Consider the following 23,778-nt stretch of genomic DNA (forward strand, 5'->3'; position numbering starts at 1 on the left):
AGTAAAAATTGCCCGTAGGTGTGAATGTGCCCCGCGATTTGCTGGCAACCACTTCAGGGTGTACCCCGCCTCCTGCCCGATGATAACTGGGATTGGCTCCAGCACGCCCGCCACCCTTGTGAGGATGAGCGGCTCAGGAAATGGATGGAATTTGAACATTAAATATCTTGTCTTTGTTGTGTATTCAATTAAATATAGGTTGAACATGATTTGCAAATCATTGTATTGTTTTTTTTTTTTTTATGTTTAACACAACGTCCCAACTTCATTGGAATTGTAGGTTTCAGTTTAAACTTGGCATTTCTTGTATCAAAAACAAGGGATTAATTAAAAAAAAGAGAGAAAAGAGCAACAAGTTTGTTGTCATGTTATAAAGCACAATTTTATCCAACGGTGGTATCCCAGTCGGAACACTAGGTGGCACTACATGACAATATTACACCAATAGCGAGCGAATAAGTTGCTTGATGCTCGATAGATGCTAGTTGTGTGGTGATCTGTAAATAAAGTCAATTAAAAAGAAAGAAATAAAAGACTGATTCTTGAGAACACTGCACAGACTAAACCAAACTGCAATGAACAGGAAGCCCAAACAGCGCCATGTAAGTCTTTATGTGATCGCTCGTCAGAGGTAGCTGCAAATGCTGACATCAAGCCGCATGATTCCCACAATGTAATGTGGATATATATATATATATTTTAAAAACATTTTTATTTTTTGGGGGGGGCGCGATAATTAATGCCAGTTAATTGTCTTTGCCGTTTTTGTGTAAGCTGCTAGTACTTTATATTATTAACTGGAAAAGTGTCCTTGTGGTCAATTCCTCTGCTGTTTGTATTTCAATACTTTGGTAGGAGTATGTTAATCAAGTTATTGGCTGCCAACAAAACTCGAATAGCCTAAATTCTCTGCTAGGTGTGACGGACAGGATAAAGACAATTGTCAATATTGGAATCCAAAGCACACCACGCCAAGATCTTCCTCTCATGCCCCCTCGCCTGAAACCAACGTCCAGTAAGATGCGAAGGGCCCCTCCTCCACCCATGAAGAACCTTATCTTGTCTTTTCCAGAATAAGTCCGACCCTATGGAGCTCAGGCATTTTTGATCCCTGTAATTACAAGGGACAGAAAGTTGGTCAAAGAAATATGGCACAAAAAAAGTAGAACTACAAACTTAGTGAGGATAAAATGTGAATCTATCAAACTATTGTCTCCAGTTATCTTTGCGAGACTAGCTCTTTTCAATATCAGGTTACTGGGTAATAAATCAATGTTGATGAATGACATCATTACAACCTATGATCTGGACTTTTTGTTACTAAATGAAACGTGATTAACAGAAAGTAGCTGTAATACCATTTTAAATGAGGCAACACCAGCAAATATTTAGTTAAACAAGTGTCGAAGAGGGGAAAAAGGCACTGGTATTGCTGTTATTTTAAAGTCATTATTTCTGTGTAAAAAAAATTATACTGGTTGATTTTAGCTCTTTTGAATAGCTCCGTTTTTTACTTAAGGGTGACCCAAAGGTTATTGTTTTAATAATTTATAGGCCTCCAAGATACGATAGGAAATTTATGGAGGACTTCTCAGAACTGCTGTCAGTTATTTGTACTGACTACAACTATTTTGTCATAACGGGAGACTTTAACATTCATGTTGACAATAACGTGGGGGGATAAAAATCTAAAGAACTCTCTGCTGTACTAAACACATTTGACCTCTCTCAACATATTAAGAGTCCAACCCACACTCAAGGTCACATCTTAGACCTGATCATCTCTGAGGATGTTGAAATTCTATCAATTTGACATTAAGGATATGGCTATTTCTGACCATTTTTGTGTATTCTTTGAATTACAGATTCTTCCAAAAGTTCAGAGAATCTCTATATCTATTAAGAAAAGGTAAATAAATGATAGCACCGCCTACGGAGACCGTTGCTGTGCCACAAACTGTGAATGCTGAGACAGTTGATGAACATTTGGATAATTTCACCTGTAAAATCTCAAATGTCATGAATGCTGTCGCTCCTATTAAAACTAAGACAATCTTGAACACCGTGGAGGAGCACAATGATGGTAAAGACCTCTAAATCAAAGTCTAGGAAAGCAGAACGTAAGTGGAGAAAAACTAAACTCCAAATTGACTATGACCTCTACAGAAAAAAGTCTTTGTAATTTTAACCAAGAATTAGTCAGGGCTAGACAGCAACACTTTCCTGAAATCATCAGTAAGAACTTCAACAATACTTGCACTCTGTTTGCTGTGGTTGACAAGCTCACAACCCCTCTGAATCAGATAGCACCAGAATGCCTAACAGCTGATAAATGCAATTAACTTGCTTATTTTATTGAACAAATAAAATCCATCAGGTTTAATATTAGCACAAATCAGCAAAATGATAAAATGATACTACATCTGAAGCCACCCAGGAAAAACTCTTATTACCACGTCAGAATTTGATACAGTTGACCAAAAAAGCTTAAGAGAAAACAGTTCAGCAGCTGAAACCATCAACGAGCTGTCTTGACTCAATACCATCTGACTTTTTCAAAGCTATTACCAAGTCTGTGCTAGCTGATTTGCAGCAAATAATCAATTGCTCACTTCAGTCAGGTGAGTTTCCTTAAGATCTTAAAGTAGCTGTCATTAAGCATCTGCTAAAAAAAAATAGAACGCTGGACGCTTCCATGTTAGCAAACTATAGCCCCATCTCAAATCTCCCTTTCATAGCCAATATTGTTGAGAAAGTTATTTTTAATCAACTCAGCAATTTCTTGAACTTAAATGGACTTTTTGACAACTTTCAATCAGGTTTCCGAACTCATCACAGTACAGAATCTGATCTTATCAAAGTGCTAAATGATATAAGGTTGAATACTGACTAGGGAAAGGTGTCAATTCCGATCTTGTTGGACCTCAGTGCGGTTTTTGATACGGTAGATCATAATATACTGCTGAACAGGTTGGAAACGTGGGTATGTCTAAATGAAACAGTCCTTAAATGGTTCAGGTCCTACCTGGAGGAAAGGAGTTATTTTGTAACCATTGGAAGTATTCAATCTCATCGAATGGCAATGACCTATGGGGTCCCTCAAGGGTCAGTTCTTTAACCCCTCCTGTTCAGCCTGTATATGCTACCCTTGGGTCAAATTTTTCAGAACTTTAATTTTGACTATCATAGCTATGCAGATGACAGTTATATCTAGCAGTGTTTCCAGATGACTACAGTTGAATTGAGGTGTTGTGTCGCTGTCTAAAACACAAATAACTGGATGAGCCAAACTTTTCTTCAATTAAACCACAATAAAACTGAGATAATTATTTTTGGCAATAAAGAAAAGAGGATTGCTGTTAGTAAATACCTGGAGTCACTCTCTTTAAAAACCAAAGACAGTCTGAAACCTTGGTGTTCTGATAGATTCTGACCTGAGCTTCAACAGTCATATCAAATTAATTACTAAAACTGCCTTCTTCCATCTGAAGAACATATCCACAGTGAAGGCTTGCATGTGTCAAGTAGACCAGGAGAAGCTCATCCGTGCTTTTATCTCAAGTAGACTTGACTATTGTAATGGTCTTCTGACAGGACTCCCTAAAAAAGGACATTAAAAAGCTGCAGCTCATTCAGAATGCTGCAGCTTGGGTTCTGACCAGAACAAAGAGGTCAGAGCATATTACTCCAATTTAAAAGTCTTTACACTGGCTTCCAGTCAGCTTTAGAATAGATTTTAAAGTTCTGCTACTGGTCTTATAAATCTCTCAACGGTTTAGGTCCTGAATACATGAATTAAATGCTAATGGAATATAAACCCAGTAGGGCTCTGAGATCGACAGACTCATGTCAAATAGTGGAGCACAGAGTTCAAAGCAAACATGGCGAAGCAGCATTTAGCTATTGTGCTGCACACAAATGAATAAAGTTGCCAACAGAAGTGACGTCAGTCCCAAGTCTGCATGTTTTAAGTCCTGGTTAAAAACTCTTCTTTTCCCATGCTTTTTTGTGCATTTTCCACTTTTTAATGATATTTCTTGCACTGTACGCTGTTTTAATTGTTTTTTTTCTCTCTCTGTTTTAAATGTTTAGAAACGTTTTTCCCCCTTTGTTTTTAAATGCTTTTAATCATGTAAAGCACATTGAGTTACTTTGTGTATGAAATGTTCTATATAAATAAATTTGCTTTGCTAAGTTTTCCTGGTTTTGTGGGCGGGGCTAAAAACTAGCCCCAGGACATCACGGGGCTCAGGTGTATACCCCACTATTTGAACACCAAGCGCCTTGATTCCGTGCAGTGGCCATTTGGTGGAATTGCTACTTCCTGGTTCATAAATAACACAGTTCTACCACTTACTGTATAGCGTGCAATTGGCCATGAAACTATGCCCACAACTCCAAAAAATACATCTTCCCTGAAATGTAATGTGTTTTGTGTTATTTGTGCAACGTGTCTTGCCAACTGGCACCCACGCAAGTTGTGTCGCTTGGCAGCGGCGACACAGACGAGATCCACTGCCCCCGCGGACCATTGCTGGCAGTTAGATAAGCCACTGGAGGTCCAGCACAACAGCATTAGTGCCGTTAGCCTCACACCCACCTTTCCTCCTCTGCCCAAAAATTCATTCAGGGGACTGGTGAGCATCGCACGGCTTTATCCACTTGTGGCACACCATTTGGCAGCCACAGAAGCGCATTGTCCGCTGAATTTCAAAGAAGGGGAAAATTGTCCTGGCGCCATGCTTTATGTTCATGATGAGGCTGCTTCTCTGCAGCACGTGAAAGCGTCTGATATCTCCGTTGCTGGAAAGGAGCCGAGAGAGAAGAAAGCTCCGTGTATTTGAGTGACAGGAGAGGCGGGATTTTCAGAGATCTCAGAGCCACACCCACAGCGTTTGAGACCTGAGAGAAGGCCCTTATTTTTCATGATTTTGAAGCCTGATTTCATAGACTTAGACAATTTGTATTCATTTATTTATTGTCCGGCTTGTTAACAAGATTTCTCTGTGACGTGTCAATGTGACAATTTTCTCTCCTGTTTGGTTGCGCTTTTAACAAAATGGTCCCGAGATGCCTTTTATGTTCACTGCAGACAACGGGACTTGTACAATAGGAATATAAATAAAGAAAACTGAATCCACTTAGTGTCTTTATTTGGGTTAATCAGTCACTTTCCTTGTCAACAAATGTGTAACAGCTACTATTTATGATTTGGACGATAAGATGTTGACTTAAAGTGACAGAACTGATGAAAGAATTGATGCAACCGATATAATGCCTGCTCCTCATGTCATGTAAAAAAGTGAAGTGAACAGACATTATTACTTCTGGCTTGCAACTCCTATTAAAGGTCAGGGTTCAATGATTTTATGTGGTCGGTTAAACTTCATATTTACGTTTGGTAATGTAATTTACAGCAAGTTATCAAACATAAATTGGCTAAAAATGAGGTTTTATTGACACTGCTGAAGGTTCCCAATTTTGAGACATCTTGGGTGTAGTCACTCTCTATCCAATCAGGGCTACCGGAAATGATGTAATGCTTGTCATTCAATATGGCTCTGAATGGGGAGCTACGTTTTGGAATACGAGGAGGATGAGGATTTCTCAACACAGGAACCCACTCAAAAGTAGAATTGTTGACAAACTATATGTTTGAGCCAATCAGGAGGTCAGAACCTTTCCTACTTTTAACAGCTGCACAACTGGACATTGAAAGGTGGTCAATTGTGGGTCAATGCGACGGAGGAGCTGGAGAAAGGATGTCACAATATCCTTCAGAGCGGATTACAAATACAGACTGGTGTGTCAGTCCCGCTCACCATTATTGGCACCCCTCAATATTCGGTTGCGCACCCTTTGGCAGTGATGACAGCCTTCAAACGTTTCTTGCATCCATCTACCGGTATAAGCTTTTCTCTGCACTTCTCAGCTGGTATTTTCTCCCACTCTTCCTTTGCAATCTTCTCTTGAACATATGCATGGTTCTGTTCCCCAATGGCAGATTTCAGCTCCCCCCAAAGATTTTCAATTGGATTGAGATCAGGACTCATTGCTGGCCATTTTAAAACAGTCAATCTTTCTTTTGAAACCATTCCTTTGAGCTTTCAGTGTGTTTTGGGTCTTTGTCTTGCTGGAGGACCTTTGATCTTTGAAGTTTTCTTGCACTGGCTAAGACATTTCGCTCTAAAATCTTTTTATAATTTTCTGATTTCATGATACCTGTGATGCAGTCAAGGGCTCCAGTACCAGATGTAGAAAAGCAGCCCCACAGCCCTGTGTATCCTCCACCGTGCTTGACTGTTTGCAGGGTGTTCTTTTCCTTAAAGGCTTCATGGTGCAATCTGTCAAGACACTGTGCGTTTTGCTAAAAAGCTCTATTTTCGTTTCATCTGTCCATAAATTATCATCACTTGCTCTTTTGTATCAAACAAGTTTTCTATAGAATTTTTTTTCCCTTGATTCATTTTCTTCAGGAGATAATTTACATTTAGTACTGAAACTACATGTGTGCCAGCAATGGTGAGCAGGACTGTATACACAAACACACACACACACACACACACACATATATAAAATATATATATATATATATATATATATATTTATATATATATATATATATATATTTATATATATATATATATAACAGTGAAATAGCAAAATATGCGGCAATACACCGAACAATGATGTGTCAGTGTGTGTGAGCGCTAATGCCGAATAAACGGAGGGACTGCCTTATGTTGTGCCACAGCCGACGATAGCTGAATACGGGAGGATGCTAGATTGAAAATGCAGACGACATATTCTGAGTTACTGTACATTTATTGATTAAACTGCAGTATAACTGCTATATAATTATCTCAAAATGGCAGTTATGGTTTGCAACTGGGTTCTAGAGCAGTGATTCCCAACCAGTGTGCCGGGGCACATTAGTGTGCCGTGAGCGCTCTTCGGGTGTGCCGAGGGAAATGATCAAATTTTACTTAATTTTACTCAAAAAAATAATTTATTTCCAAGAAATAATGTATATTTATTCATCTATTTATGCCAGTGAGGCATAGTGACAGACAGAACAAAGATATGCTCTTCTATTAGATGGCAGGAAGTACATACAGTAATGACTGTGCATCTACTTTTTGTGACATTTTTGTTTATTGGTGTGCCGTGACATTTTTCAATTGTAAAATATGTGCCTTGGCTCCATAATGTTTGGAAATCACTGTTCTCGAGCCATCAGATGAATTTAAAAATATTTTTAAATCTGACCTTGAAAAAGTATTTTTGATATGATTTAATACTCTGCCCTTGATGGAAGAAGCATAACTAGAAAAACCACATTTTACATTTTTCTGAAAATAATAAACACACCTGAATCTCAATAAAGGGGACCCTCTTAAGTTGTATGCGCTGGATTACGACAACATTTTTTTGTGGGGAAATGTGCCATTGTTGCGATTTTTTATTTTATTTTTTTTCACCTCAGAGTTCCCATTGCACATCTTCAGGCACAAAGGTCTATAACGCCTTCAAATGTAATCCCAAACTGACTATTGTGCCCTGGAGTCACATTGTGCATTTTCACCAGATCGAAGTCATCGGAGGAGGATTGACTGTTGTTTAGCTGCTGTTGTTGTTGGCATTTCCTGCCTTCTGTGGCGTAAACTCCAGAATCGCTGCTTCACCTTCTGTCCTGATGACTGTTCCGACCACTGGAAGCAAAACAGAACAAAACCCACGTCATTTCTGTAAGTGACATCAAGGTATCATCACAGCAGTTCAGGAGACATTTTTCTCAGAACAAATATCTTGATTTCAACCTCTGTAATTCACAAATGTTTTGTTCTGGTCATATTGATGTGTTGTGTACAATTGGATTGAGATCAGGACTCATTGCTGGCCATTTTAAAACAGTCAATCTTTCTTTTGAAACCATTCCTTTGAGCTTTCAGTGTGTTTTGGGTCTTTGTCTTGCTGGAGGACCTTTGATCTTTGAAGTTTTCTTGCACTGGCTAAGACATTTCGCTCTAAAATCTTTTTATAATTTTCTGATTTCATGATACCTGTGATGCAGTCAAGGGCTCCAGTACCAGATGTAGAAAAGCAGCCCCACAGCCCTGTGTATCCTCCACCGTGCTTGACTGTTTGCAGGGTGTTCTTTTCCTTAAAGGCTTCATGGTGCAATCTGTCAAGACACTGTGCGTTTTGCTAAAAAGCTCTATTTTCGTTTCATCTGTCCATAAATTATCATCACTTGCTCTTTTGTATCAAACAAGTTTTCTATAGAATTTTTTTTCCCTTGATTCATTTTCTTCAGGAGATAATTTACATTTAGTACTGAAACTACATGTGTGCCAGCAATGGTGAGCAGGACTGTATACACAAACACACACACACACACACACACACATATATAAAATATATATATATATATATATATATATATTTATATATATATATATATATATATTTATATATATATATATATAACAGTGAAATAGCAAAATATGCGGCAATACACCGAACAATGATGTGTCAGTGTGTGTGAGCGCTAATGCCGAATAAACGGAGGGACTGCCTTATGTTGTGCCACAGCCGACGATAGCTGAATACGGGAGGATGCTAGATTGAAAATGCAGACGACATATTCTGAGTTACTGTACATTTATTGATTAAACTGCAGTATAACTGCTATATAATTATCTCAAAATGGCAGTTATGGTTTGCAACTGGGTTCTAGAGCAGTGATTCCCAACCAGTGTGCCGGGGCACATTAGTGTGCCGTGAGCGCTCTTCGGGTGTGCCGAGGGAAATGATCAAATTTTACTTAATTTTACTCAAAAAAATAATTTATTTCCAAGAAATAATGTATATTTATTCATCTATTTATGCCAGTGAGGCATAGTGACAGACAGAACAAAGATATGCTCTTCTATTAGATGGCAGGAAGTACATACAGTAATGACTGTGCATCTACTTTTTGTGACATTTTTGTTTATTGGTGTGCCGTGACATTTTTCAATTGTAAAATATGTGCCTTGGCTCCATAATGTTTGGAAATCACTGTTCTCGAGCCATCAGATGAATTTAAAAATATTTTTAAATCTGACCTTGAAAAAGTATTTTTGATATGATTTAATACTCTGCCCTTGATGGAAGAAGCATAACTAGAAAAACCACATTTTACATTTTTCTGAAAATAATAAACACACCTGAATCTCAATAAAGGGGACCCTCTTAAGTTGTATGCGCTGGATTACGACAACATTTTTTTGTGGGGAAATGTGCCATTGTTGCGATTTTTTATTTTATTTTTTTTCACCTCAGAGTTCCCATTGCACATCTTCAGGCACAAAGGTCTATAACGCCTTCAAATGTAATCCCAAACTGACTATTGTGCCCTGGAGTCACATTGTGCATTTTCACCAGATCGAAGTCATCGGAGGAGGATTGACTGTTGTTTAGCTGCTGTTGTTGTTGGCATTTCCTGCCTTCTGTGGCGTAAACTCCAGAATCGCTGCTTCACCTTCTGTCCTGATGACTGTTCCGACCACTGGAAGCAAAACAGAACAAAACCCACGTCATTTCTGTAAGTGACATCAAGGTATCATCACAGCAGTTCAGGAGACATTTTTCTCAGAACAAATATCTTGATTTCAACCTCTGTAATTCACAAATGTTTTGTTCTGGTCATATTGATGTGTTGTGTACATTACTTATTTAAACCCTCTAGATCCCTTACAATTGTGAAGTGCAATTTACTTTTAAACCACCAAGCCGAAAACAGTTGCAGGGAGGAATGGGCCATTATCACAGTATGATAACCTTGAGCAAAAATATCGCTGTTTCACGGTATTGCCATTACAGCTCTAAAACATTATTATTTTTTTTTTTAATGTTTGGGTAAATAACTTTTTCCATTGAACACAATCTTTTTTTAAAACAACACTATTTGGTACATTAGTAAGCGGAAAAAGAAAAACATTTACATTTTTCTGAATAAAATCTAAAAATAGTACAACAGTAAAAGTACTGCCAGAAAATGAGTAGCTACTTTCTGCTCTTCGTCGATCTTTGAGATCGGAAATCGGTCCAAGTATCGGATCGGATGAGACTGGATCGAAAATCTCTGAAAATCTCTGAGCTTGGTACACCTGTTTTGGAGCATTTTCTCCGATTCTTCTCTACAGATCCTCGCAAGGTAAGTCAGCTTTGATGGGCAGCGTCGGTGGACAGCCATTTTGGGCTGTTTCCAGAGATGTTTGATTGGATTCAAGTTTGGGCTCTGGCTGGGCCACACAAGGACATTCACAGGCTGTTTCTGAAGCCACTCCTTTGTTAATCTTGGCTGTGTGCTTCGAGTCATTGTCGTGTTGGAAGGTGAATCGACACCCTAGTCTGAGTTCCAGAACACTCCGGAGCAAGTTCTCGAAGAATTTCTCTATATCTGGCAGCTGTCATCTTACCCTCTATGCGGACTAGTTCCTGCAGCAGAAAAACAGCCCCACAGCATGATGCTGCCACCACCATGCTTCACAGTAGGGATGGTGTTAACCAGGTGATGAGCAGTGCCTGTTCTTCTCAAAATATGGCGCTTGCAATTCAGGCCAAAAAGTTCTATTTTGGTTTCATCAGAGCAGAGAGTTGTTATTTTTCTGCAGGTCTGGGACTTCTTAAGGTGCCTTTTGGCAAAAAAAAAAAAAACCTTATTCAAAAAACCTTGTTCTGCTATCCGGGTTGATGCTAAATTGTTGTCACAAACCCTTTCTTGGCCCATGAGTTTAGAGAAGGTAACGCTATTACACTGATAATAAAATAGAAATCACAGTCGTTCAACCTTGATTTCACTGATAATAAAATAGAAATCACAGTCGTTCAACCTTCATTTCACTGATAATAAAATAGAAATCACAGTCGTTCAACCTTCATTTGATCTGATTGCGTGTTTGTGTAGCCAGTAACATTAACACTGTAATCAACCCTTCAAGATAATTACTAAAAAACAATGCAAAGTGAACATAAGTTGACCTGCTAGCTGGCTCCAAACATAAAGGGGACATCGGTGGAACCTTTGAAGAAGGACAGTGACTATCCATGGGCTTTGCACATATTGTGACTTGATCACAAAAGCCTTCAGCTTCAGATTCCATGGACAGGAGACATGGAATATCAGATCCAAGGCCGTCAAGATGACTCTGCAAAGACAAATGCACATAATGGACATGATTGGTATTTTTTTCCCCCCAAGATCTTTATTTAACAACTCTCATTCATGGGCGTGGGGGGGCGGTGGTCTGGTACCCATGCCCTTCCCTTTGGGACTGGTCACCCTTGCGGGTGTGCCGGCTCAGCCCCAGTTGACATTCACTAATAAGTTCCATAGACACACCACAGGCTTTGTTTGCGCTGGGACCACAAATAACAACACAGGTTATATAAAGATGTCAACTCACAGGTTCTTACAGGTGTTTAGACACTATCAAAGCATCCCACCACACCCACATCCCAGCACTGCCTTGCTCATTTCCCACATCCTACCCTGTCCTGCTCGTTTCTGTCCTTTCGCATCTTGTTCTATTGGTTAGTTGTTGCCTGTCCTCACCGGGTGTCCCGCCCCCACCCACATCCACAAATAAGAACACGATTTGACTGTTGTAACGTTACTTGTGGTCAAATATCTAAACTGTCTCACCATTGTTCTGCTGTGGTTTGCATCCCTATTCACCTTGCCGTTCTGTCCGTCTGGCCCCTAAAATAATTTTCTGTCCGGCTGCATTTTCAATAAACATCAGAAAAATAAAAAAAAATAAGCAAAGGGAGTATTTCAAACTCCCGTGTTGCACAGCAAAACTGTTGCGGCACAAAAGGCATATAGATCCACCATTCTGCATGGCCATGCAGCTGAACAGGACAGGTAAAAAAAAAAAAAAAAAAAAAAAAAAAAAAAAAAAAAAAAGAAAAACTAAAATTCTCAAACTTTTTAAACCAAATACCACCTAAAAAATACTTAGCCATCACGACTAACATTAACATACAGTTGCACAGTTGGCGTAAGTGTTAAAATGAGACAGTGGTTTTAATCCTAAAAAGTATATCAAATATTATTGGAAGCCACTGTAACTTTATGCACAATTTTCAAAATTGGACTCAAATATTAGGAATAATTACTAACTTAATGATTCAACTAAAACATATTACACATAAAAATTATAATTTATATCTAGATAAAAGTGTAAAAACAAACAACGATAATATTCAAATGTCGAGAAACGAGAAAGAATGCCACCAATTCGGTGATCACGTGATCCACTAACGAGCTTGGGTTTGGTTTAACAATCTTACGGGTGCCAACTTAATTCTTTCTCAACACCCATCAGTTTATTCATTCTCATCTCACAAGCCATTCACTCTGTATCCTGCTGTTTTGTTATTCTTGTCTTTTATCGTACAGTTAATTCCCTTCGCTTTTGTGCCCATTTTCCCTGAAGTTTAGACAATAAATGTTCCACATATCAAGGATTCTATTGTGTCCTCTGTGTGTTTGATCGAGAAGTAATTTTACGTAATTGTGGCAACCCATTCAGAAAGACTGATCCACCAAGTTTTTTCGCCATTTTGCCCTGCTGTTAGCTAATCAAGGACGTGGTGCCACATTGAGATGCGAACGAAACATCTTTAGTTACCACATCCTCCCATTTAAATTGAAACGCAAGTGTTATCTATCCTCCGACCCCTGAACACATTAATTCTGTTTTATTTTTAACACCATTGTACGCTACACCTGGAATGCAGCCCTATGGGGGACACAAGCCAGTGCAAACTGTAGGCCGGTCCCAAGCCCGGATAAATGCAGAGGGTTGCGTCAGGAAAGGCATCCGTCTTAAAACTTTGACAGTCTTTAGTGTTAAAAGTAGTCTATTATAAATTAATATGACTGAAATTTTAGTCGGAAAGCTAATAATCCTCAGATTTAGATAAATGGGTTTCTTGTTTGAAAAAAAATGATACATTTTTAATTTTGTGATATAATTCATAATCTTGATTCTTTTTGCCTGTGAACGAATGCCATTTACATTCCATGAAACAAAAGTTGCGTGTGACATATTCATGATCAGTGTATCACTGTTTTTAGTGAATGTGGGACAATCTGTGTGAGTGTGTCGTCTATACGAATGTGGGAAAGATAGATAACTCTCAGAAATATTATGTAGCTAATGGGAACTTTCTCACTGTGTAGCTGGTAATATGAGGTTGTGTTTAGAGGTATTTCTAAGGATGTATTGATGTATTTTTTTTTTTTTTATAAAACTAATTATTAAATGGCTTTCTACACTATATACCAAATATTAGAGCAAACTTGGAAGGAACACTCATCCGTTACAAGAGCCAAGTGATGACTTTGGAACTGCGAAACTGTTGACCGTCTATGTATAATTTGTCCACAACCAGTGAGAGAATAGCAGCAATTTCAAATGTTATTACTTAAAAAAAAATATGACAAATTCTGGTAAATTAGTCGAGACAATTTCTCAGTGGACAGTTTTGTTATTGTGCCCATAGCATGATTATTGTTCCAGCAATAATAGCGTTTTAGCGGTACTGTATACGAATGTAATTATTGGATGGATGGGGATAGATGTGTAGGGTAATATGATGTGAAGATGTCTTTTTCAGAAAAAACTGTGGTGAAACGCACAGAAACTACGAAAGCCTATTGAGAAGGATTCCGCGAGCAAGAAAAAGAGAGGTTTTTCAGTATTCCTGCTTTCACCTCACCTGTACCGTCAACCTTACTGCAATACCGTGAGCTTTCCCACAATACCGCAATTATTAGCGTACCGTGAGATTAATAACATGAGCATCAGCACTGGGACACCCCACGGTAATGTCCTCTCTCCGCTGCTCTTCTCTCTCTACACGAACGACTGCACCTCAACGCAGACGGCTGTCAAACTCCTAAAGTTTGCAGATGACACCACAGTCATCGGTCTTATCAAAGATGGTCACGAGTCTGCATATCGACAGGAAGTGGAGCGGCTGGAGCTGTGGTGCGGCCGACACAACCTGGAGCTGAACACGCTCAAGATTGTAGAAATGATCGTAAACTTCAGGAGGCAACCACCGAGACCTTCAAGTTCCTGGGAATTACAGTCTCTCAAGACCTGAAGTAGGCGATCAACATTAACTCCGTCCTCAAAAAGGCCCAACAGAGGATGGACTTCCTGCGGCTTCTGAGGAAGCACGGCCTGCCACAGGAGCTGCTGAGGCAGTTCTACACAGCGGTCTTGTGTTCTTCCATCACAATCTGGTTTGGTGCTGATACAAAAAAGGACAAACTCCGACTGCAACGGACAATCAAAACTGTTGAAAAGATTGTCGGTACCCCCCTACCGACCCTTGAGGACTTGCACACTGCCAGAACTAAGAAAAGAGCGTGCAAAATCCTCTCGCACCATCCACATCCTGATCAGCAGCTCTTCCAGCTCCTTCCCTCAGGTAGGCGCTACCGATCAATGCAAACTAGAACTAGCAGACATTCCAACAGCTTCTTCCCTCTTGCCATCAACTTCTTAAACAGCTAACCTACAATTCCATTGCAACATGCTTCCAATTTTTGTTTGTCTTGAGTTTGTTGTCACATTTCTGTCGGGCCAATTATATATTACTTGTGCACTCACTGTAGTAGTCTCACCACGCTGCACTATTTGCATATCTGTTGTTGACCATTACTGGCCACTCATGCCAGAGTAGCATCTGTACCAGTTGCACACTGACTGAGGAGTATCTGCAACATTTGCACAATCAACATTGTCCCAGATTATCGCGCTACTAGTCACTTTAAACTGCATACATTCCTTGAAGTCTCGGCGCCCTTTGCACAATGGTCGTTGCACCAAACTATTGCTATAGTAGTAATTCAAACTGCTCTAAGTGCTAGAGGACTCTGAATCTTTTTGCACAATTGTCAAAAAAACAATTGTACCGGCATTACCAGATAACGAGCAACCCTTTATTGCTCAGTGACTGTTTTTCTCAATGTCTTTATGCTTCAAAAGTGTTCTCTGTCAATTGACTGTCTGTTGTCGCACTAGAGCGGCTCCAACTACCGGAGACAAATTCCTTGTGTGTTTTTTGGACATACTTGGCAAAATAAAGATTATTCTGATTCTGATGATAAAACCGAACCGTGACATTTAGGACACATTTGAGTGTACTTTACCGAACAAGGCAAGCTCAAGTTTGGCACGGGTAAGCAAAATAAATTTGGTCACTTAAAGTTAACTTCGAGCCCTGCACAAGATTAAATTTAATCTTCGCCTAAACTGTCTATGTTTGGAAGAGCACAGTGACCTCCATAATCCTTAAATGAAGGATTATGGAGGTTTTATGAATCCATAAACCTTTGGGACAACCAGAACCCTTCCTAGACTTGGCCGTCCGGCCAAACTGAGCAATCGCCTTGGAAGAGCCTTGGTAAAGAAGAACCCAAAGATCACTGTGGCTGAGCTCCAGAAATGCAGTTGGTAAATGGTAGAAAGTTCTTGAAAGTCAACCATCACTGCAGCCCTCCACCAGTTGGGGCGTTATGGCACAGTGGCCCGACGGAAGCCTCTCCTCAGTGCAAGACACATGAAAGCCCGCATGGAGTATGCTAAAAAACACCTGAAGGAATCCAAGATGGTGAGAAATAAGATTCTCTGGTCTGATGAGACCAAGATAAAACTTCTTCTTCTTTTCCTTTCGGCTTGTCCCGTTAGGGGTCGCCACAGCGCGTCATCCTTTTCCATGAGAGCCTATCTCCTGCATCCTCCTCTCGAACACCAACTGCCATCATGTCTTCCCTCACGACATCCATCAACCTTCTCTTTGGTCTTCCTCTAGCTCTCTTGCCTGGCAGCTCCATCCTCATCATCCTTCTACCAATATACTCACTCTCTCTCCTCTGGACGTGTCCAAACCATTGAAGTCTGCTCTCTCTAACTTTGTCTCCAAAACATCGAACCTTGGCTGTCCCTCTGATGAGCTCATTTCTAATTTTATCCAACCTGGTCACTCCGAGAGCGAACCTCAACATCTTCATTTCCGCCACCTCCAGCTCTGCTTCCTGTTTTCTCTTCAGTGCCACTGTCTCTAATCCATACATCATGGCTGGCCTCACCACTGTTTTATAAACTTTGCCCTTCATCCTAGCAGAGACTCTTCTGTCACATAACACACCTGACACCTTCCTCCACCCGTTCCAACCTGCTTGGACCCGTTTCTTCACTTCCTGACCACACTCACCATTGCTCTGGACGGTTGACCCCAAGTATTTAAAGTCCTCTACCCTTGCTATCTCTTCTCCCTGTAGCCTCATTCTTCCCCCACCACCCCTCTCATTCATGCACATATATTCTGTTTTACTTCGGCTAATCTTCATTCCTCTTCTTTCCAGTGCATGCCTCCATCTTTCTAACTGTTCCTCCAGCTGCTCCCTGCTTTCACTGCAGATCACAATGTCATCTGCAAACATCATGGTCCACGAGGATTCCAGTCTAACCTCATCTGTCAGCCTATCCATCACCACTGCAAAAAGGAAGGGGCTCAGGGCTGATCCCTGATGCAGTCCCACGTCCACCTTAAATTCTTCTGTCACACCGACAGCACACCTCACCGCTGTTCTGCTGCCCTCGTACATGTCCTGTATTATTCTAACATACTTCTCTGCCACTCCAGACTTCCGCATGCAGTACCACAGTTCTTCTCTGGGTACTCTGTCATAGGCTTTCTCTAGATCTACAAAGACACAATGTAGCTCCTTCTGACCTTCTCTGTACTTTTCCATCAACATCCTCAAGGCAAATAATGCATCTGTGGTACTCTTTCTAGGCATGAAACCATACTGTTGCTCGCGAATACTCACTTCTGTCCTGAGTCTAACCTCCACTACTCTTTCCCATAACTTCATTGTGTGGCTCATCAACTTTATTCCTCTATAGTTGCCACAGCTCTGCACATCACTTTTGTTCTTGAAAATGGGCACCAGTACACTTTTCCTCCATTCCATTCATTTCCATATTTCTCACGCACTAGAATTCTATTGAACAAGCTGGTCAAAAACTCCAAAGCCACCTCTCCTAGATGCTTCCATACCTCCACAGGAATGTCATCAGGACCAACTGCCTTTCCATTTTTCATTCTCTTTAATGCCTTTCTAACTTCCCCCTTACTAATCATTGCCACTTCCTGGTCCACCACACTTGCCTCTTCTACTCTCCCTTCTCTATCATTTTCCTCATTCATCAACTCCTCGAAGTATTCTTTCCATCTACCTAGCACACTGCTGGTACCAGTCAACATATTTCCATCTCTATCCTTAATCACCCTAACCTGCTGCACATCCTTCCCATCTCTATCCCTCTGTCTGGCCAGCCTGTATAGATCCTTTTCTCCTTCTTTAGTGTCCAACCTGCCATACATGTCATCATATGCCTCTTGTTTTGCCTTTGCCACCTCTACCTTTGCCCTGTGTCGCATCTCAATGTATTCCTTTCGCCTCTCCTCGGTCCTCTCAGTGTCCCACTTCTTCTTAGCTAACCGTTTTCCTTGTATGATTTCCTGTACTGTGAGGTTCCACCACCAAGTCTCCTTCTCTCCTTTCCTTTCCAGAAGATACACCAAGTATTCTCCTGCCTTCTTCTCTGATCACCTTGGCTGCAGTGGTCCAGTCTTCTGGAAGCTCTTCCCGTCCACCGAGAGCCTGTATCACCTCTTCCCGAAAAGCTGCACAACACTCGTCCTGTCTCAGCTTCCACCACATGGTTCTCTTCTCTGCCTTTGTCTTCCTAATTTTCCTCCCCACCACCAGAGTCATCTTACACACCACCATCCTATGCTGTCTAGCCACACTCTCCCCTACCACTACCTTACAGTTGGTAACCTCCTTCAGATTACATCGTCTGCACAAGATGTAATCCACCTGTGTGCTTCTACCTCCGCTCTTGTAGGTCACCCTATGTTCGTGCCTCTTCTGGAAAAAAGTGTTCACTACAGCCATTTGCATCCTTGTTGCAAAGTCTACCACCATCTGTCCCTCCAAGTTCCTTTCCTGGATACCGTACTTACCCATCACTTCTTCATCACCCTTATTACCTTCACCAACATGTCCATTACAATCTGCACCAATTACGACTCTCTCTCTGTCTGGGATGCTCAGAACTACATCATCTAGCTCCTTCCAGAATTTCTCTTTCACCTCTAGGTCACATCCTACCTGTGGGGCATAGCCGCTAATCACATTACACATAACACCCTCAATTTCAAATTTCAGCCTCATCACTCGATCTGATACTCTTTTCACCTCCAAGACATTCTTAGCCAACTCTTCTTTTAAAATAACCCCGACTCCATTTCTCTTCCCATCTACACCATGGTAAAATAATTTAAACCCTGCCCCTAAACTTCTAGCCTTAGTGCCTTTCCACCTGGTCTCCTGGACACACAATATATCAACCTTTCTCCTAATCATCATGTCAACCAACTCCCGGGATTTTCCTGTCATAGTCCCAACATTCAAAGTCCCCACATTCAGTTCTAGGCTCTGTGTTTTCCTCTTCTCTTTCTGCCGAAGAACCCGCTTTCCACCTCTTCTTCTTCTTCTTTGACTTCGACCCACAGTAGCTGAATTTCCAACAGCGCCCTGCAGGTTGACGGCGCCGGTGGCGGACGTTGTTAACCCGGGCCACGACCGATCCGGTATGGAATTCTTTGGATGAACGCTCATATTTGTTTGGCAAGGTTTTAAGCCGGATGCCCTTCCTGACGCAACCCTCTGCATTTATCCGGGCTTGGGACCGGCCTACAGTTTGCACTGACTTGTGCCCCCCATAGGGCTGCATTAGACCAAGATAAAACTGTTTGGCCTTAATTCTAAGCGGTATGTGTGGCGAAAACCAGGCACTGCTCATCACCTGTCCAATACAGTCCCAACAGTGAAGCATGGTGGTGGAAGTATCATGCTGTGGGGGTGTTTTTCAGCTGCAGGGACAGGACGACTGGTTGCCATCGAAGGAAAGATGAATGCGGCCAAGTACAGGGATATCCTGGATGAAAACTTTTTCCAGAGTGCTCAGGACCTCAGACTGGGCCGAAGGTTCACCGTCCAACAAGACAATGACCCTAAGCACACAGCTAAAATAACGAAGGAGTGGCTTCAGAACAACTCAGTGACTCTTCTTGAATGGCCCAGCCAAAGCCCTGACTTAAACCAAATTGAGCATCTCTGGAGAGACCTGAAAATGGCTCTCCACCAACATTCACCATCCAACCTGACAGAACTGGAGAGGATCCGCAAGGAGGAATGCCAGAGGATCCCCAAATCCAGGTGTGAAAAACTTGTTGCATCATTCCCAAAAAGAATCATGGCTGTATTAGCTCAAAAAGGCGCTTCTACTAAATACTGAGCAAAGGGTCTGAATACTTATGGCTATGTGATATTTCCGTTTTTCTTTTTTAACAAATCTGCAAAAATGTCAACAATTCCGTTTTTTTCCTGTCAATATGGGGTGCTGTGTGTACATTGAGGTAAAACAATGAACTTAAATGATTTTAGCAAATGGCTGCAATATAGCAAAGAGTGAAAAATTTAAGTGGGTCTGAATACTTTCCATACCCACTGTAGGTGCTAGTCCAAAGAGGATCATTTCCATCTGTTTTTATCCTGTTATAAACCTTTTATTCATCATATACTATGGTATAATGTAATGTATTATATAAATATGTAACTATATCACATTGTACAGTTTGTTGAATATATATTTGTACTTGCTTTCATTTAATTTTTTTCACTGTGTGCAGCGAGGTTGGCAATGTAAATGTGAATCTGTTTTCAACTGTTTTTTCTGGATGAGTAAATGTTAAAATATATATATATATATATATAAAAGCTTCTCCAAAAAGTTCACTGTTGGCAGAATCAGTTTTTCAGTCATGTGTGGCAGAGTGATGCATGCAGCACAGACACATTTGCTGTTGTGTTGACCAATAATTTACAGACGCTCTCCAGTGAAATTCGTGTTTGGATCATTGTTGCGAGGGTGTCACAGATGCATAAAAATGACAATTTTGCTGGGTCACGGGTACTGCAGCAATGGCGAGAAGTGGTTGCTTTTCAAACTAAGATACCTGGACGACTAATATAACAAGGTTATTCTTTCTTTGTGTCCAGGTATTAAATAAACCAGGGGGTTTGGGACCCAAGATGGACACATATAGACTGATGACCAGTCAAGGGTGTAACATGCCTTTCACCCAAAGTCAGCTGGATTGGGTCCAGCTCAGCCATGAACCTGAACAGGGTAAACAATAGGATGGATGGCTACAGTGTCTCATGAAAAGATCACAAGATAAATGTGTGGGTTTGTGATTTAACTCATCAGAGGGGCAATAAAAAAAAAAAAACATCTTGTGTTGGAAAATTAGGCTAGTGTGTTTTGCATTGTGCCTCCATACCTTTTGGAAAAATGGTGGAAGTTGGATCAAGGGATAGAATGTTGCCTTGAACGTCTTGTAACAACTAAAGAGAATAAACACGAGCAGCAGCACAGTCGAACCACTCATCATCAAAGAGCCCAGGAAGTACAGAAGAGTTTGCCACCAAGGGATAATTCCTGTTCAAAAGTAGAAACACACATTATTACTTTGGTCTTTTATGTTGTCATACATCATGTTCATATTCATATTGTATATGCTGTCATATGTATCCAGTATTTTTATTATTATTTAAAGAGTTGCAGTACATTTGTCAAGTTTGCATGAAAAGAATATTGACAAAGGATGGTTTGGCATGCAGAATTATGTGGGGGTGGGGGTTGAGGTGGGGGTCAATTACTTAAAACATAACTGCGTTATGTTACCTTCAGTCTGAATGCAATGGGGGAAATAAAATTTGCTGCTCTTATTGGGAAAGTCAGAACGTGACTGGACCCGAACACAGTACCATGTCCAAGGTTTCAGGTCTGGCAAAGTCACCATGTTAGAAAGGGTCTTCACAATTTGGGGTTGCAGGGCCTGAAAGACAGATGGAAGCAGTTAATTATCATTATTTATTATACTGTACACCATACACATTACATGGCATCGCTTTTGAAAGCCATTACTGTCATGGTTGTGCCCTGGAGTCCCCTTTTTTGAGCTTGGGTGGTGCTTTTTGCCTTCTCTTTCTCTCTCTTTCTCTTTCTCTCTCTCTCTCCTCTCTCTCTCTCTCTCTCTCTCCCAACAATCAGCAGCACCTTGGCCGTGCACCTGTCCTCAATCAGCACTCATCACTGCCTGCACAAAAGCCTGCCAGATCCAGGAAACCATCGCCAGAGTATTGACACACTATTGTGGTACACAGGCCGACTCTCGCACTCTAATTTGTAAGTACTTGACTTTCCGCAAATCGTACTCACCTCGTGTTCTCCTTTGTCTCCAGCGCTCCTCCCGTGCCCTAGCCAGCTCCGTCTCTGCCCGAGGTAAAGCCTCACATCAACCCCTGGTGTGCTGGGTTCTTTACTCATTCCGAGCCACCCTTGTTCCCACATTTCCCTGGACGTCGTCACCGATCAACCACGCTCTGAAGGTAACGCCATCATCCTTACAATCATAGATCGTTTCTCCAAGTGTGTCCATTATGTACCCCTTCCCAAGTTGCCTTCTGCTTTTGAAACCACTAACCTCAGAGTCCTTCACGTATTCAGATTTCATGGCATTCCGATGGACATTGTCTCAGACCGAGGTCCTCAGTTCTCCTCCCGGGTCTGGAAAGAATTCTGCAAGGCGGTGGGCGCACCAGTCAATGCGTCTTCCAGCTACCACCCCCAATCCAACGGCCAAAGGGAGCGGGCAAACCAAAACCTGGAATCTGCTCTTCGCTGCGTTGACGCTCGCAATCCCGCCCCCTAGAACACCTTCCTTCTGTGGGTGCAATATGCCCATAACTCCCTCATCAGCTCCGCCACAGGTATGTCTCCATTCATGGCCTGTTCCGGTTTCTAACCTCCCTTGTTTAAGGAACAGGCGCACAACGGTGGCAGTTCCCGTGGTGAGGGAGCACATGCGACCTGTCCAAACCGTTCGGTAGGACCTCAGGTTTGCTCTTATTTAGGAACAAGAGGGATGGCAGATCTTCATGGCTCTCCCACGCCATAATACAAGGTGGGTCAGAAGGTTTGGCTCTCCTCCCATGACCTCCCTCTCCAGGCTGAATCCCGTAAGCTCACACTATGCTTTATTGGTCCTTTTCCTATCACCAAAATCATCAATGCCACCTCGGTACAGTTAAAACTCCCCCTATCTCTCAGGATCCACCCGACATTTCATGTTTCCCTGCTGAAGCCCGTCTCCACCTGTACCCTTAGCCCTCCAGCCATACCCCCCACCCCCATGTGATCAACGATCACCATGCCTTGACGGTGTCGCACATCCTTAATGTATGGCCAGGGCAGGGGCTTTCAGTTTTTGGTTGATTTGGTAGGGGTATGTTCAGGAAGAGCATTCCTAGATCTTGCACAAGCTTATTCTGGACGACTCGCTTATTAGGGACTTTTATGAGGCGCACCCTGACAAGCCTGGGAGGACACCGTTGTGGGTGGGGTGGTGGGTACTGTCATGATTATGTCCTGCAGTCCCCTTATTGGAGCTTGGGTGGTGCTTTTTGCCTCGCCTTTCTCTCTCCCCCTCCCTCTCTCCCCCAGCAAGCAGCACCACCTTGACCCTGCACCTGTCCTCAATCAGTACTCCTCACTGTCTGCATAGAAGCCTGCCAGATCCAGGAAACCATCGCCAAGAGTATTGACACACTATTGTGGTACACAGGCCGACTTTCGCACTCTAGTTTGTAAGTATTTGATTTTCCGCAATCATAGTCACTTCATTTTCTTCTTCGTCTCCAGTCCTCTCGTGCTCGCCGTCCGCTCCAGCCACGCCGCTAAGCTACCCCACCTGCTCACGTCCCCGCTTTCTGCTCGCTCCTTGTCCCGACGGTCCACCGTCTCACCTTGGGTATCCTGAGCCAAACCTCAATAAACCATTCTATACCTACCCCCTCCGCTTCAGTCTGATTTTGGGTCCAGTCTAAACTGATACGATTAGTATCGTGACAGTCACACTCGTTTTCAGCCTGCACCAAACAATTTAAAAGGGTATGCCACGTGAGGCTTCCAAAACCCCTGAGACACATCCTATTCAGAAGTCATACTTTCAACATGATAGAACAGATGCCCAGCTCCGTATCAATCAATTTCAATCCAATCACACTGTACTAGGTGAAAACAAATTTTTTGAATATTCAGGGCAGCGACATTGTGCCTGTGATAAGATCCTCGCTGCTCAGTCTGGGTCATTGATTAATTCCTGAGGTTCGTTGGGTGATTTGTGATCTGACAGGAAGTGCAGCTTTATTTTGTTGATCATCTTTTGGGAAGTGTGTATCATTAATTGATTATACTGTACAGTGGGGGCATTAGAGCAGGAATGGGAAAGGAGGCTCAATATATATTAATCGTAAAACACAGAGAACTGCCAAAGTTCAATGCTTCAAAAGGTGGACAATCTACAGTTCAATCAAAGTTTCCTGGAAACCTATACCTCAAAGGTTGGGTAGATGTTAAACAGTCATCATGCTATTGCAAACAGGTTCACGCCAATAATGCTGAGACATTATTTCGGGTTTTTAGCATCACCATTGGCATGTAACCTGGGGGCCAGAGCTAGTGAGGTCATGTCCAATCTAAAATTACGGCCAAAGTAAAACTGCCA

General features: G+C 41.7%; 1 protein-coding gene and 1 long non-coding RNA gene across 2 annotated transcripts in view; one reads left to right on the forward strand and one right to left on the reverse strand.

Annotated features, from left to right (window-relative positions):
- Positions 1–6,806: 6,806 nt before the first annotated feature.
- The window catches only part of LOC133486548 (interferon alpha/beta receptor 1b-like), a 74,785-nt gene continuing 57,813 nt past the window's right edge, over positions 6,807–23,778 (reverse strand). The window contains exons 9-12 of the mRNA XM_061791885.1: positions 20,895–21,048; positions 20,491–20,648; positions 11,029–11,195; positions 6,807–9,553 (exon numbers count right to left, since the gene is read on the reverse strand). Of these exons, the coding sequence (XP_061647869.1) occupies positions 9,523–9,553; positions 11,029–11,195; positions 20,491–20,648; positions 20,895–21,048 (510 nt within the window). The 3' untranslated portion in view covers positions 6,807–9,522. The remainder of the gene's footprint in view (positions 9,554–11,028; positions 11,196–20,490; positions 20,649–20,894; positions 21,049–23,778) is intronic.
- LOC133486550 (uncharacterized) lies at positions 21,254–21,772 on the forward strand. Its single transcript, XR_009791066.1, has 3 exons — positions 21,254–21,368; positions 21,455–21,601; positions 21,720–21,772. It is a non-coding gene; the product is annotated as an uncharacterized LOC133486550 (long non-coding RNA).

The sequence above is a fragment of the Phyllopteryx taeniolatus genome, chromosome 12 (assembly GCF_024500385.1).
Source record: "Phyllopteryx taeniolatus isolate TA_2022b chromosome 12, UOR_Ptae_1.2, whole genome shotgun sequence".
NCBI classification, from domain to species: Eukaryota; Metazoa; Chordata; class Actinopteri; order Syngnathiformes; family Syngnathidae; genus Phyllopteryx; species Phyllopteryx taeniolatus.